This window comes from Drosophila gunungcola (genome assembly GCF_025200985.1).
Source record: "Drosophila gunungcola strain Sukarami chromosome 2R unlocalized genomic scaffold, Dgunungcola_SK_2 000011F, whole genome shotgun sequence".
Taxonomy (NCBI): domain Eukaryota; kingdom Metazoa; phylum Arthropoda; class Insecta; order Diptera; family Drosophilidae; genus Drosophila; species Drosophila gunungcola.
In genome coordinates, this window is record NW_026453169.1 from 2,002,613 (window position 1) to 2,015,601 (window position 12,989).

The 12,989-nt window shown below is 44.2% G+C and overlaps 3 protein-coding genes across 4 annotated transcripts; all 3 read right to left on the reverse strand.

Moving 5' to 3' along the window:
• Positions 1–118: 118 nt before the first annotated feature.
• LOC128255328 (serine protease grass) lies at positions 119–4,964 on the reverse strand. Of its 2 annotated transcripts, XM_052984867.1 has the most exons (10): positions 4,919–4,964; positions 4,718–4,851; positions 4,382–4,661; positions 3,410–3,611; positions 3,304–3,349; positions 3,055–3,200; positions 2,489–2,992; positions 775–823; positions 569–702; positions 119–514 (listed from the first exon to the last, which is right to left on the reverse strand). In XM_052984867.1, the coding sequence occupies exons 4-10, from the start codon at positions 3,465–3,467 to the stop codon at positions 123–125; spliced, it is 1,329 nt and encodes a 442-aa protein (XP_052840827.1). In that variant the 5' UTR covers positions 3,468–3,611; positions 4,382–4,661; positions 4,718–4,851; positions 4,919–4,964; the 3' UTR covers positions 119–122. The 2 variants fall into 2 exon arrangements, with proteins under 2 accessions (XP_052840827.1, XP_052840826.1); XM_052984866.1 differs by lacking the exons at positions 4,382–4,661; positions 4,718–4,851; positions 4,919–4,964 and having other exon boundaries at positions 3,410–3,634.
• A 117-nt stretch (positions 4,965–5,081) lies between these two features.
• LOC128255531 (phenoloxidase-activating enzyme 1-like) lies at positions 5,082–5,597 on the reverse strand. The gene has a single exon (XM_052985185.1). It carries the CDS (start codon positions 5,595–5,597, stop codon positions 5,082–5,084), a length of 516 nt encoding a protein of 171 aa, XP_052841145.1.
• A 137-nt stretch (positions 5,598–5,734) lies between these two features.
• LOC128255318 (nuclear pore complex protein Nup214) lies at positions 5,735–12,583 on the reverse strand. The gene is made up of 10 exons (XM_052984845.1): positions 12,451–12,583; positions 12,259–12,397; positions 10,482–12,205; positions 10,241–10,422; positions 9,843–10,184; positions 8,609–9,786; positions 6,585–8,079; positions 6,057–6,517; positions 5,957–6,002; positions 5,735–5,829 (listed from the first exon to the last, which is right to left on the reverse strand). Exons 1-8 carry the CDS (start codon positions 12,484–12,486, stop codon positions 6,493–6,495), a joined length of 5,121 nt encoding a protein of 1,706 aa, XP_052840805.1. The 5' UTR covers positions 12,487–12,583; the 3' UTR covers positions 5,735–5,829; positions 5,957–6,002; positions 6,057–6,492.
• Positions 12,584–12,989: the final 406 nt, after the last annotated feature.

Here is a 12,989-nt window from a genome sequence, read left to right on the forward strand (position 1 = left end):
AAAAAAAAACCGGCAAGGACTTTTTCTTTGAAACATGAGCTGGGTGGAACGTTATTGAAATCTTAATTTATTTAATTTGAAAACGTCATTTAAAACTATGGAAAAGCTATTTATGTTGATTGCTATAATTGATTTAATTCAACGGTATTTGCGATCCACTCTGTATGTCTCATTACATTTGTAACGACGTGCAAGTGATTGTATGAATTACTGAAAAAACCAAACAAAACGAACCGTTCTATGTTGAAATGTACCATACTTTTTCCTAAAATGTCGCCTGGAATTCCGAATATCTGACTCATTCCGCGGGGAGGTTTAAAACAAACTTCATCCGTTTCAATTGACTTCTGAAGTATTTGTGAGCATTTAAAGGAATCAATAGGAGCAACGCTAACAGCATCAATTTTCATGGGTTCTTCAATTCGCACATAGTCAAATACGGTAAAGGGCGACAAAAATTCGCCCCTTTCTTGGATTTGAACATTTGAAAGCATACAAATCGGTTTAAATCCATCTGCAAAAAAAATTGTGAGTTCACTGGCATAAACTTGTAGAATAATTACGTTACCTCTGTACGTCACCGAGCCATTAAGTCTAAGTAATGCGATGTCATATGTCTTATCTGAACACTTCTGGTGCTTGAAGACTGAGTCAACTTTATATTCTCCATAGGCTCTCCCCAATCCTATCACAATTACTTTTCTATGGGAATATTTTAAAATACATTTTTAGCATGAAATAAAAATTCTTATCAAACATGCAAAAATTACTTACAGCGAAGCAATACTTCCCCGCAAGTCTCTGGCATTTGAGATAACAAAACCTGGAAATCAGTAGAATTTATATAGTGTATTGTATAGTGTATTAGTGAATGAGACACTTAATCCTCTACTGCATGAGCATAGAAATAATAAAAAACAAGAAAGAAAGCAAACTTCGGCAAGCCGAAGTTCATATACCCTTGCAGCTATTGCAAGAATTAAACATTTTTGAAAACATTAAAATTATGATTTACTTTCGTATATGTTTAAAAACATTGAAGCTATGATGATTTGCAGCTCAATTATTTGATAGTTATTTTATATATTTTTATTATTTCTAAGGGAGCTATATGATATAGACGTCCGATTTTGATAAAATTTAAACCATAATTCTGAAATATTTAACCATTGCTATATGTCGAAGAACTAAACAAAAAATTAAAAAACAGAAAAGTTATAATTTTTTTCATTTATTTTTCCGATTGTTCCTAAGAGAGCTATATGATATAGTCGTCCGACTTTGATGAAATTTAATCCGTAAATCGGAAATATTTAACCATTACTAAATGTCGAAGAACTAAACAAAAAAATAAAAAACAGAAAAGTTATAATTTTTTTTCATTTATTTTTCCGATTGTTCCTATGGGAGCTATATGATATAGTCGTCCGACTTTGATGAAATTTAAACCGTAAATCGGAAATATGTAACTATTACTAAATGTCGAAGAACTAAACAAAAAATTGAAAAACAGCAAAGTTATAATTTTTTTCATTTATTTTTCCGATTGTTCCTATGGGAGCTATATGCTATAGTCGTCCGATTTTGATGAAATTTAAACCGTAAATCGGAAGTATTTAACCATTACTAAATGTCGAAGAACTAAACAAAAAATTGAAAAACAGCAAAGTTATAATTTTTTTCATTTATTTTTCCGATTGTTCCTATGGGAGCTATATGCTATAGTCGTCCGATCCGGCTCGTTCCGACTTATATACTACCTGCAATAGAAAGACAACTTTTGGGAAAGTTTCATGCAGATAGCTTTAAAACTGAGAGACTAGTTTGCATATAAACGGACGGACAGACGGACAGACGGACAGACGGACGGACAGACGGACATGGCTAGATCGACTCTACTAGTGATGCTGATCAAGAATATATATACTTTATAGGGTCGGAAACGTCTCCTTCACTGCGTTGCAAACTTCTGACTGAAATTATAATACCCTCTGCAAGGGTATAAAAAGTTTTTTGGGAGGAGCAAAGTTTAGGGAGAAGAAAAATATATGGCTTCAACAGTTTTTTGCATAAAGAAATCTTTATATTCTGTTAGAATAAAAATAATATTACAAATTATTTTTAGTTTCAAATTCATCAAAATTCACTTTAAATCAGCTTAAGTCGTTTGCACTAAAATGATTGAAACTGAAAATACTAGAAACTAAATAATTCTAACATAAATTAGTGCAAAGAAAATAACTAATATTGCAAATATAAAGTTATATATGGCTGCGTAAGCGGTAGAGGGTTAAATAAAAATATATATATAATAATTTGTATGTTAATCTGAGAAACTGCAAGGGTATATAGACTCCGGCTTGCAGAAGCAGACTGCTTTTTATATTTAATTTAAAACTTAGAGCTACAGTAAGAAAAATAGAAACTTTAATCAAGTCAATCAATATTCTAAAATTGGTTTACAAGAGTTTACTACATAAATACTTACGGTCTGTGATCAGCACGCCCTGGGTCTTGAAATCAAGTCCGATAATGTTGGCCTGAAAGTTGGATGCAATGGATTCACCACCGCAGTCACTGTACAGCCACATGTCCTTGACAATTGATTTTTTTATCCAGTCCACATAGCTTGACACATCGGTATACACCCCCGTGTCATTGCACATTAGAGTGCCATAGCTTATGATACCAAACTGCACTTCGTGAACGCTGGCGTTATTAAGAGAGACATTGTTGGTCAAAGGACCACCGGAATCGCCGCGACAGGTGTCTCCGTTGTGAACACCAGCACATATCTGTTGCTGAGTGAGATTCATACCCAAGCGTCTGTGGCAATCGGCTCTTTGCAAATGGTTAAGAGTGATGGCTTGAAGAATGTCGCTTTGGTTGCCATCACCTTTTTCTCCCCAGCCAAAGGCTTTAAACGTCCGCGTGAGCTCTACTAGGCTCTTTATATTATGGTTCAAAATAATGCAAATTGGGTGAATAAAGGCTGCGGAGAAATGTATTTAATATATAGTTTTCTGTTGAGCGATAACATAAGCGAACACTTACCATTAAAGACGACGATGTTCGCTAGTTTCAGAAGGCCCACATCATGGACGCGACGGAAGTTGTTGTAAAGTGGGTGCCGTATTGCAGATAACACATTGTACTGAGCTGTAGGTTGACTTCTGTTGTATGCTCCCAATTTCACGATCCTTAAATTAATCAAAACATCTTAGTCTTATTCCCACTGTAGTATTTATAAAATTATAAACACAACACTTTTAATGAAATCATTTGAGTTTAATTATCACTTACAGTTTTTCTCCACGATTAATGCAATGAGCAGCAGTTAAGACGAAACCTAAGAACACCTATTGTATGTTATCTATCAATCTTGTGATGAACATATTGAAATACAAACGTTTATGAATCAGCGTTCCGCCACACAGGAAATGGGTGACATTGCTTACAGCTGCCATCCATGTGGCAGCTGCTGTTTCTGCATCAAATCCACCGATTATTTTGTTTTCAATTAAATCAATTCCACAGGGTTCCTCCAAAAACTGGCCAGATCCTAGGTAGCTTAAGAGCAAACTGAGCCCAGCAGCCAGAGCTAAATGAGTCTGCATATCACGCGGTTCAGTAATGAAGTGAATCATAAAGTGAGATTATCAGCGCTGAATAAGCTCGGGATCATATTTTATAGCTTTCGATTCCACTAAAGAAACATTATCGTTGACTTATACATATACACATTATATTAACATTTTGAGTTCTTCGCCTCACCATGTTTTTAGTGCGCCTTTTCGTGCTTAAAAAAAAAACGTTTTATCACTCATACGCAGTGTTGTAAACTTGTCAATAAGTTGACAAGGGTAGTAATGGTAGAAAGATTTCTTTGAACAAAAGTTAAATGGCTAACGTGTTGATTAGGTAACTGGTATGGGAACATTGATGTTTTTTTTTTTTTTTTGGACCACCCCCGGGCCATGATTTTCTATCTGCGGCCCCGATCAGTAGAATTTTAGAGAGATCATATTTTGGCAAGGCATTTTTAAGACAGTTGGTCAAGCATATATGTATTTGTATTTTTCGAAGAAAATATATGATTTTTTACCATTGTGTTGCATACAATTCCTTAGGCTGTCTAAATCCAGGTTTATTGAATGCACATTAAACGGAGAGACCACGGTTTTTATGAGCTACCTTGTTGGAATTTTATGTCAATGTAATGTTTCTTTATTTCTTAACATAATAAATGAGATTTTCCATTTGTTTTTTTTTTAATTAATTAGATTGAACCATATTTGCGATCCACTTGGTATGTCTCATAACATTTGTTAGAACATGAACATCTTTAAATGAATAACTGACAATTCCAAGCAAAACGAACCTTTTCTTTCCCGCCAGCATTATATTTCCTCCCAATAAGTCGCCAGGTTTGCCATAATTCAGACTCATTCCGCGTGGATATTTCAAACAAAATTGATCCGGATAAATTATTCTACGAATCCTGTATGAACAATATTTGGGTTGAATGAGTGTAACGATAACTGCATAAATTTGCTTGGGTACTTCGATTTCCACATAGTCAAAAACAGTAAAGAACGGGCTAGATTCGACCAGCTTCTGGTGCTGTGCGTTCACAAGCACACAGATCGGTTTCATTCCGTCTGGGAAAGAGGATCTCAGTAATTCGGAGCACAGATTTGTGGACAAATTGGGTTACCTGTGTGGGTCACCGGCCGATTTAGTCTAAGCAAAGCTATATCATTTCTGCCTTCTGAATACTCCGGATGCTTGAAGACTGCGTCAACTCTGTATTTTTTATAGGACCTCCACATCCCCATCACACCAACAACTCTGTGTAGTAATTCAAAAATACATTTAAAATAATTAAAAACATTTTTGTATCGAACATGCCACTTACAACGGAGCATTTCTCGGCAAGCCCCTGGCATTTGTGATAACAAAACCTGAAAATGATTGCTTTTGAAAAAATGTACTTTTACGAAGGCAACCATTAAAATTGCTACTTTATCAAGTTCAAAATTTAATTAGAATTGTATACTACTGATACGTACGGTCTGTGATCAGCACGCCTTTCGATTGGAAATTAAACCCAAATATGTATGCCTCAAATTCGATGCTATGGTGGAACCACCGCAGTCTTCATACACCCAAGTATCTCGTACCATATCGGACCGATGGAAAACTGAGGTCTGTAGCCCATTTCCAACGTTATGCGTCTTTATTGTTGCCTCTATCCAATCCACATAGCTAGTCACATCGGTATACACACCCGGTCCATCGCAGCTTTTTTTGCCATAGCTAACGATACCGAACTGCGTCTCGCGGAATCTCTTACCAACGGTAATAGTGCTGGTCAATGGACCACCGGAATCGCCGCGGCAGGTGTCTCCGCTATAGGCACCGGCACATATCTGTTTCGAAATAAGACTCACACCTAGGTGCCTGGTGCACACGGCTCGAGATAAATGGTTAAGGGTGATGGTTTGAAGTATTTCGCTTTCCTGGCCGTCACTTTTTTCACCCCAACCAAATGCTTTAAACGTTTGCGTGGTCTCCACTTCGCTCTTAATTCTCATGTCCAAAATAATACAGATGGGATGAACTAAGACTGCAGAGAAATGTATGTAGTATCTTATGTAAAGCGATAAAACCGTGCACATACCATTGTAGACGACGCTGGTAGACAGTTTTAGCAGGCCAATATCACTGTGGCGACTAAATCTGTTGTAGGAGCGGTGTATTACTGCAACACTGACGACGTACTCAGCGATGGGATTACTTTTGTTGTATGCTCCCAAGCTCACAAATCTGTAAGACACACAAAATAAAGAAAACTAAGCTATAAAACAATGTTTTAATAACTGATATAAATCTTATGCACAACAAAACAAATGGATCTTTACAAATACATGGCACTTAAGCTAAATCAACCTACAGACTTCGTTGACCATCTATGCAATGGGCAGCAGTTAAAATAAAGCCTGAAAAGAAATAAATCATTATCAACTAATCGAGATTTGTATAAATAAACGTACGTTTGTGTATAAGCGTACCGCCACACAGAAATTTTGTGTCATTTCTTATGGATGCCATCCAGGCAGCGTACCCTTGTCCAGCATTATAACCTCGGATAACTTTAGGTATAATCGCTCTTCCACAGGGTTCCTCCAAAAACGATGAAGCTCCCAGCAGGCAAGGGAAAAAAATGAACAAAGAACTACAAACTAAATAGGTCTGCATTTCACGCGATGCTATGAAGAACTGAAACACCAATGCTTATCGCAAGTTTTTTACGAAGCCTAATAAACATGCGCCAATCAGAATGTGTAGCCTTTCGATTACCCGAAGGCAGCATTATCATTATTTACATTTTAAAATAAACATTCGGATTTTTGTAAATTTTAATGATGGTATGTTTTAGGTGGTATTCTAATCTACAGTCAACACTGAACGAACAGAAGAATCAATAACTTAACGATAATTCATAAAACTCGATCTGAAACGAAAAAGGGTATTCCCAGTTAATGCTTCCGAGTCTCAGGAAATGATTTGCCATTACTTACCCCCCAAAGGCAGGCTTCTGGGCATTCGAGTTGCCAGTCTGTGCCAAATTTCCAAAGGAGAGTCCAGATTCCTGACCACCCAGAGTCTCGAAGATGTTTCCCTCGGCCGGCTTTGGGGCAGCACCAAAGGCTGGCGGTGAGGCTACAGGGGCAGCCCCGCCAAAGCCACCAAATCCCTTGGGACTGCCGAAGGTGGGACCTCCTCCAAAGGTGGGGCTCGCTCCAAAGGCCGGGGACCCACCAAAAACGGGCTTGGCCCCAAATCCGCCCGGCGCCGGTTGCTGTTGCGGCGATGGCGCTGATCCAAAGCCCGTCTGAGCCACTGATCCGCCACCGCCCTGGGCAAATCCACCACCAAAGCCTCCCTGAGCTGGTGTTGTCTGCGAGAAGGAGCCAAATCCACCGGAGCTGTTGCCACCGCCAAAGATCGATCCGCCGGAGACAGGCGAGGCAGTGGCGGGTGCAGGTGATCCAAAGATCGAACTTCCTCCGCCGCCAAAAGCCGAAGCCTGCGGAGTGCCCACTGGATTGGCGAATATGTTTCCGCCAGCTGAAGGCGATGCTGCCGCTGACTGACCAAACACACTTTGGCCAAAGATTGAAGTACTTCCTGCAGCGGGGGCGCCCACGGGGCTCTGTGGATTACTTCCCCCAAAAATGGAATTCGATCCAAAGGGCGCATTGGTTCCGCCTCCAAATATAGATCCTCCGCCGGCTGGTGCTGGCGCCGGCTGGCCAAACACGCTCGACTTCACGGCCTGTCCGAAAATGTTTCCGCCGGTGGCAGCTGCTCCACTTGGAGGACTGCTGAATGGCGACGGATTGCTTATGGCGGCTGATGCAAAGAGACCCGTGGGCGGTGCAGCTGCTGTTGGCGCAGCCGGGGTGCTCAAAGGTCCAACAGGAGCTGCCCCAAAAACGCTGCTCTCCGGCTTGGGTATACTGCCAAAAATGTTTCCACTCGGTGCCGTGCTCTTTGGAGCCGATTGAAAGGGGCTGACCACCGGAGCCGCTGACGATGCTGGCGCTGCGAAGCCAGCTCCAAACACCGAAGACGAGGCATTACTGGCTGTGGACGCGGTGGAGCTGCTGGCAACTAGAGGAGCAGCAGAAGTGGTACTTGGAGCCGCACCTCCTGCACTGAGGCTGCTAAAAGCGTTCGAGAAGGAGAAAGCGCTGCCGGGGACAGTATTACCGGATGTAGCTGCGGCGGTACTTGAAGGCGTTGCTGCTGGTGCTGCAGCCGGAGGAACTGTGGCTGCACTTGATGCAGATGTTGTAGCCACTGTGGGAGCTGCCATCGCCGTGGTTGTGATGGGATCAGTTTTGATTGTGGCATCCACTACAGTTGTTGCAGATGTTGTTGTCGTTGCTGCTTGAGTGATGCTGCCAAATAGTCCCTTCGAGGCGTCTCCAGTTGCACCGCCAAACGAAAAGCTGCTCGAGTCTGAACCACTACTGATACCACCAAAAATATTGGCTGGTTTGGTGGAATCTGTTAAACAAACATATGAAATTTAATTTGGGTTTTTATATGTTTAATCGTATGATTTCTCTACAAATGTCTATGGAACCTAGTTAAATCAAGAAGAAACGCCCCACAGCTTATCAATTAAAAAAAAAACTTATATTCCCCCAGAAAACAAACAGTTTTCTACATACATCGAATGTTTACATTTATGCCAATAGCTTCTAAATAGTTCGATTTGGTAGATTTAGTTTGAGTCGATAGTTATTGTCCGAATAAACTTAACTAGTAGTTTTCGAAATATTGCTTAATCCACTGAGCTATTGATCCTGATCAAGAATGTACCTAAATCATAAAGTCGGAAACGCTGCCTTCTCCCTGTTACATACTTTTTAGCGAATACAATTTAAACTTTTACACTACGAGTAACGCGTGTAAAAGTGAGTTATAACGAAATATGCAATAAAATGTGCAAAACTTTGGTTTTATCACTAAGTTCAACAGACATTTGTTTTAAAAGCCAATAAGCTTTAACACACAAATTAATAGACCTTACCTGCTGGGGTGTTTGGCTTGCAAATGTTTACAGAGCTGAAAAGTCCGCCGATGGGGTCCGAGGTGCTGGTCACTCCAGTTGACGCAGGCACGGAAGTGTCTTCAGCCGAACTGGTCGAACCAATTACAGGCGCGGTCTTACTGGTGATAGTGGTGGTGCTGCTGGTGGTCACTGTGGGTTCACTGGTGGTTGGCTTAGTTAAAGCTGCCGAGAACATGCCAAATGGAGAAGCGGAAGCGACTGCGCTTGTGGCTGACGCGTTGGGAGCTTCAGATTTTGGGACAGAAGGGGCGGCTCCGCCAAAGCCCAGTGATGAGCCCAATCCACCAAAGCTGAACGGAGAGCTGGTAGCACTTCCCACAGCACCGCCAGTTCCCGAAAAGCCGCCAAAGCCGAATGATTTGTTAGCGGTCTCTGCCTTTGGTGTTTGTGGCGGTACTTTTGTATTCTCGGCTGCCGCTGTCACTGGCTTGATTTCTAGCCCCACCTTCTGCTCTTTGGGCTTAGCTGGCTCTGGTGCAGATTGATCCTTTGCAATCCCTGCCGAAAGGTTTGGTTTCGGCATCGGAGCCGCTTCCACTGGCGGTGCTGCTCCACCAAATGAGAGCGCCGACTTGGCACCGTCACCAAAACTAAAGCTGGAACCAGCACTGCCCATTCCGCCGAACAAAGAGAGACCCGGTTTGGCAGCTTCACCAGGGGTGACAGTATTCGTCGTCGGTGTCACAGTGGAAGTCTTCACGAACGGGCTGCTCTGGCTGAAGGAGAACGGCGTAGCTGTGGATGTAGCAGGAAGAATGGGGACTGCAGGCTTTTCCACAACGATCGGCTTAGATGGCATTGGTTTCGGCAGCTGAGGAGCCACTGTTGGAGGAGCGTGCGACATGGGTGCAGCAGCTGGGGCCGGAGGAAGAGCCACTGCTGCCTGAGTGCACTTGTTGGCCGTTGCTGGCTTTGCAGCCGCCTTTTTAATCTGTTCCGCCCTACGTTTTGTTTCCAAAATCACCTCCGACTTGAGACCCACGCGATCCGGTCGCTGGGGACATATAATATTGATTTTCTGCAGCTGGACAACCTTACGAATCTTCTGCAGCCTTTGCTGCGTGAGCTTGGCTGCATTGGTGTCCACTACTTTGCTCAGACTCATCGACAGTATGGAGTCGGCCAAAGTGTCCACTCTACAAGAAAATTAAGGGTTAAGGCTTAAGCAGAGAAAAATACATTTGCCACCTACGCTTCGTTGGTGCGAGTGCGACTGTTCTCCTGGTCGAGCAGTGCGTTCTGGAGCAATCCGCGCTCCTTGAGCTTGGCTTTGATGTGGTTCTGTCGGATCCTCTGGTCAGAAGTGAGGTTCTGCAGCTTCGTCAGTCGCTGGTAGATGCCCTCCAGGCAAGGCATGTGCATGTGAGACTTGGAGTTGCGCCGCACGACGTCCTGGAACTGCTCCCACTGCACATCGACATGCTGCTGGGCGAGACGCAGCTGGGCCTCGTTGGCGGCCACATAGCTCTGAAGACGGGCTAGCATGCGACGGCCAGCGGGGTCGCAGGAGCTTGAGTTCATCAGACGCGTGATACTGAAACAAATGCTTTCCTTAAAATATAGGTTCAAATAAACGATTTTGCTACCCACTCGGGTTTCCTATAAATCTCCAGTTTGCCACGGCACTCGGCTACAATGGCATAGGCCTCGTTAAGACCCTGGCGTAATCCCTGGACATCCAACTCGAATTCCACATCCTTGGCTTGTTCGTTCAGCTCTTGAAGATCGTCCAATCGCTTGGCATAGGCGCGTAAGTCTGAAGGAGCTGCAATCTGCGGCAAGCACAAAACAAAGATGTAAACGAGTTGGTATAGGAAGGTGATTCTCTTACGCCTTTAAGCAACTCCTTAGTCTGGTTCTTCTGCTTCTGAATGTCCTGACTGAAGGCCTCGATTTGCAGGGCAATCATGTCTTTTATGATGGGCTCCGTGTCATCCGGCCTAAGGGTTTCTACTACATTAATAGGCGGCGCTGGCGCAGTTGGCTTCGTGGCCACCGGTGCAAATGTCGGAGGAACAGTGTACAGAGGCTTATTAACGACAGCAGCTACATTGTCTGTTGTCTCCGGAGCCGCCGACCGTGGGGCTACAGAAGCAGCTACCGGTTTGTTCATAGCCATGCCGCCAAAGGTATTTACTGCGGGTGCGGAAAACAACGACCCCATTGCCGGAGTAGTTGATTGCACACCAAATCCACTAAATCCGGTGCCCGGCTTGACGGGAGCAGCAGTTGGAGCTGCAAACGATTGCGGGGCAGGGACCGAAGCAGCTCCGAAGGACAGCTGCGGTGCCGGAGCTTTGGCTGCAGCGGCTCCAAAGCCGGAGAACAGCGATGGCGGCTTATCCTTTGCAGGAGCCGGAGTTGAAGTTACAGTATTTGGCGTGAAGGCGAACGATATGTCCGAGGGAGCGGTCACTGCAGGAGTCTTGAGCGGCGGACTGGCAGCCGCAGCCTGCTGCTCCTCCTCCTCAACGGGAAGCAACATGTTTAGCGGCCTGAATTGTCCCGAAGTATCCGCCACTGGCGGAGGCGGCGAGCAAACAGACACCGCGCCCGGTAGCATATTAAGAAAATCGAAAGAAAGCAGGGCTCCGTCCGAGCCCAAAACGTGCACCATGGGCATGGTCTGGAGCTTTTGCTCGTTGATGGTCAGTTGGTGCGTAGTAGACGTATCGTAGACAAAGCCCAGCGGGAAGGTCTCCTCCTGTGTGGTTTCACTCAGAGGCATCTCGATGCGAGCCTCATCCAGCAAAGTTAACTGTTGCCAGGCGGGGGTGTCACCGGTCTCCGAAGTTCCTATCACGCCCACCTCCACGCCATTAGCCGAGATCACGAGCAGCAGATTCCACTGGGGCACATGGTTGAAGAGGAACTGATGATTCCGCGGTCCATTCAGGCTGTAGCAGATGTCATAGTAGTTGATGTAGCTGGGTGCACCGGCTTTGGGAGCATTAACGATGTACAGGGACGGATTGCAATCCTCGCCGTGTTGCAGGAAGATCACTGCGAACTGGAACGTTGATAGCCACTGGATGGCGATCGTGTCGAAGGGGGCGTCGTGGACATTGGGCGGACACGGCAGGGTCTTGGCCGGAGTCAAGTCCGGCTTGAACTGCTGGATCCTGCCGCCGGGGAAGCCGAGGACGATCTGCTTGCCTTTGGGCGACCAGCAGCCGCACTTCACCTGCTGGTTCTTGTCCAACGAGTGCATCTCAAAGTTGCCCCCCTCCTTCAGGGCGTACATCCCGAGACCTCCGTTGCTCAGCACCACGGCCAGGCTGTTGGGCAGCACGGGATTCCAGAGCAGCTGGACAGCGTGCACGTGGTCCTCGGCCGCCAGCCGAATACTATAAACCGGACGAACATCCGGGGTCATGAACGTTGGCACCGCATAGATGCTGAGCAGGCTAGTGCCGTTCTGGGTGTGATTCACGGCCAGCAGGTTGCCATCGGAGCTACAGGCGATGTAGTTCGGGACACTTGGCAGTGGCACAAGTCGCGCCTGCGGCTGTTGTCCTGTACTTTTGGCATTGGCCAGATCCTTGACGATAATAACTGCAAATGAGACAGGTAAGGCATAGTGATACAGGAAGTTCTAATAATGTTACCCTTGAGTTCCGGCTGCGTTGGACTGCCAACAAAAAGCAATCCACGGCTGCTGGAGATCGCCAGTAATTTCACATTGCTGCGGGGCTCGCCGCATTTTTTGAACGCTATAAATTTGTCGCGTAGTTTAAATTGGAAATCCTGAAACGAACCCATTGTAATGTTTGACAAATTTTAGACGTTATTTAACTCACCTGTGTGTCCCTACAAGCTGGAGCATTTTGCGCCATTTTCGTTAATTTCCGATTTTATTCTGCCAAATTCGTTCAGTTTGTCAATTCCCAATTTAAGCCGGTGGTGTGGCTGCAGGTCAAAACCGTAAAAATCCTGAAAAACAAAAAGCGCGCCACCTTATATAGGGTCACTCTACATAAACTCACCATTGAAATCTCACCAAAATAACCTAACTACGATTTGCTAAGAGCCTTTTCCACCCATCAGTATTTTGGGAGACAACGCTTAAAAGTTACGTTCCCAGTGTTGTTCCAATTAAATTGACATTCGAGCACTCAATTATATTATGAAATAAAAGAAATTGTTATTATGAACTTGTGTTCATCAAAACATAAACAAAGATGGTTGAACTGTTGACTTTGCTTATGTTTTGACGAGCCACAGATGTTATCGCAAGGTGGAAGTGCTTTGTGGTAATGAGAGTTACATATTTGTCAAAAATTCAAACCGCTTTCAACGGATATTCTGGTGGAAAGGGGGCATAAAATGTTTTAATTTT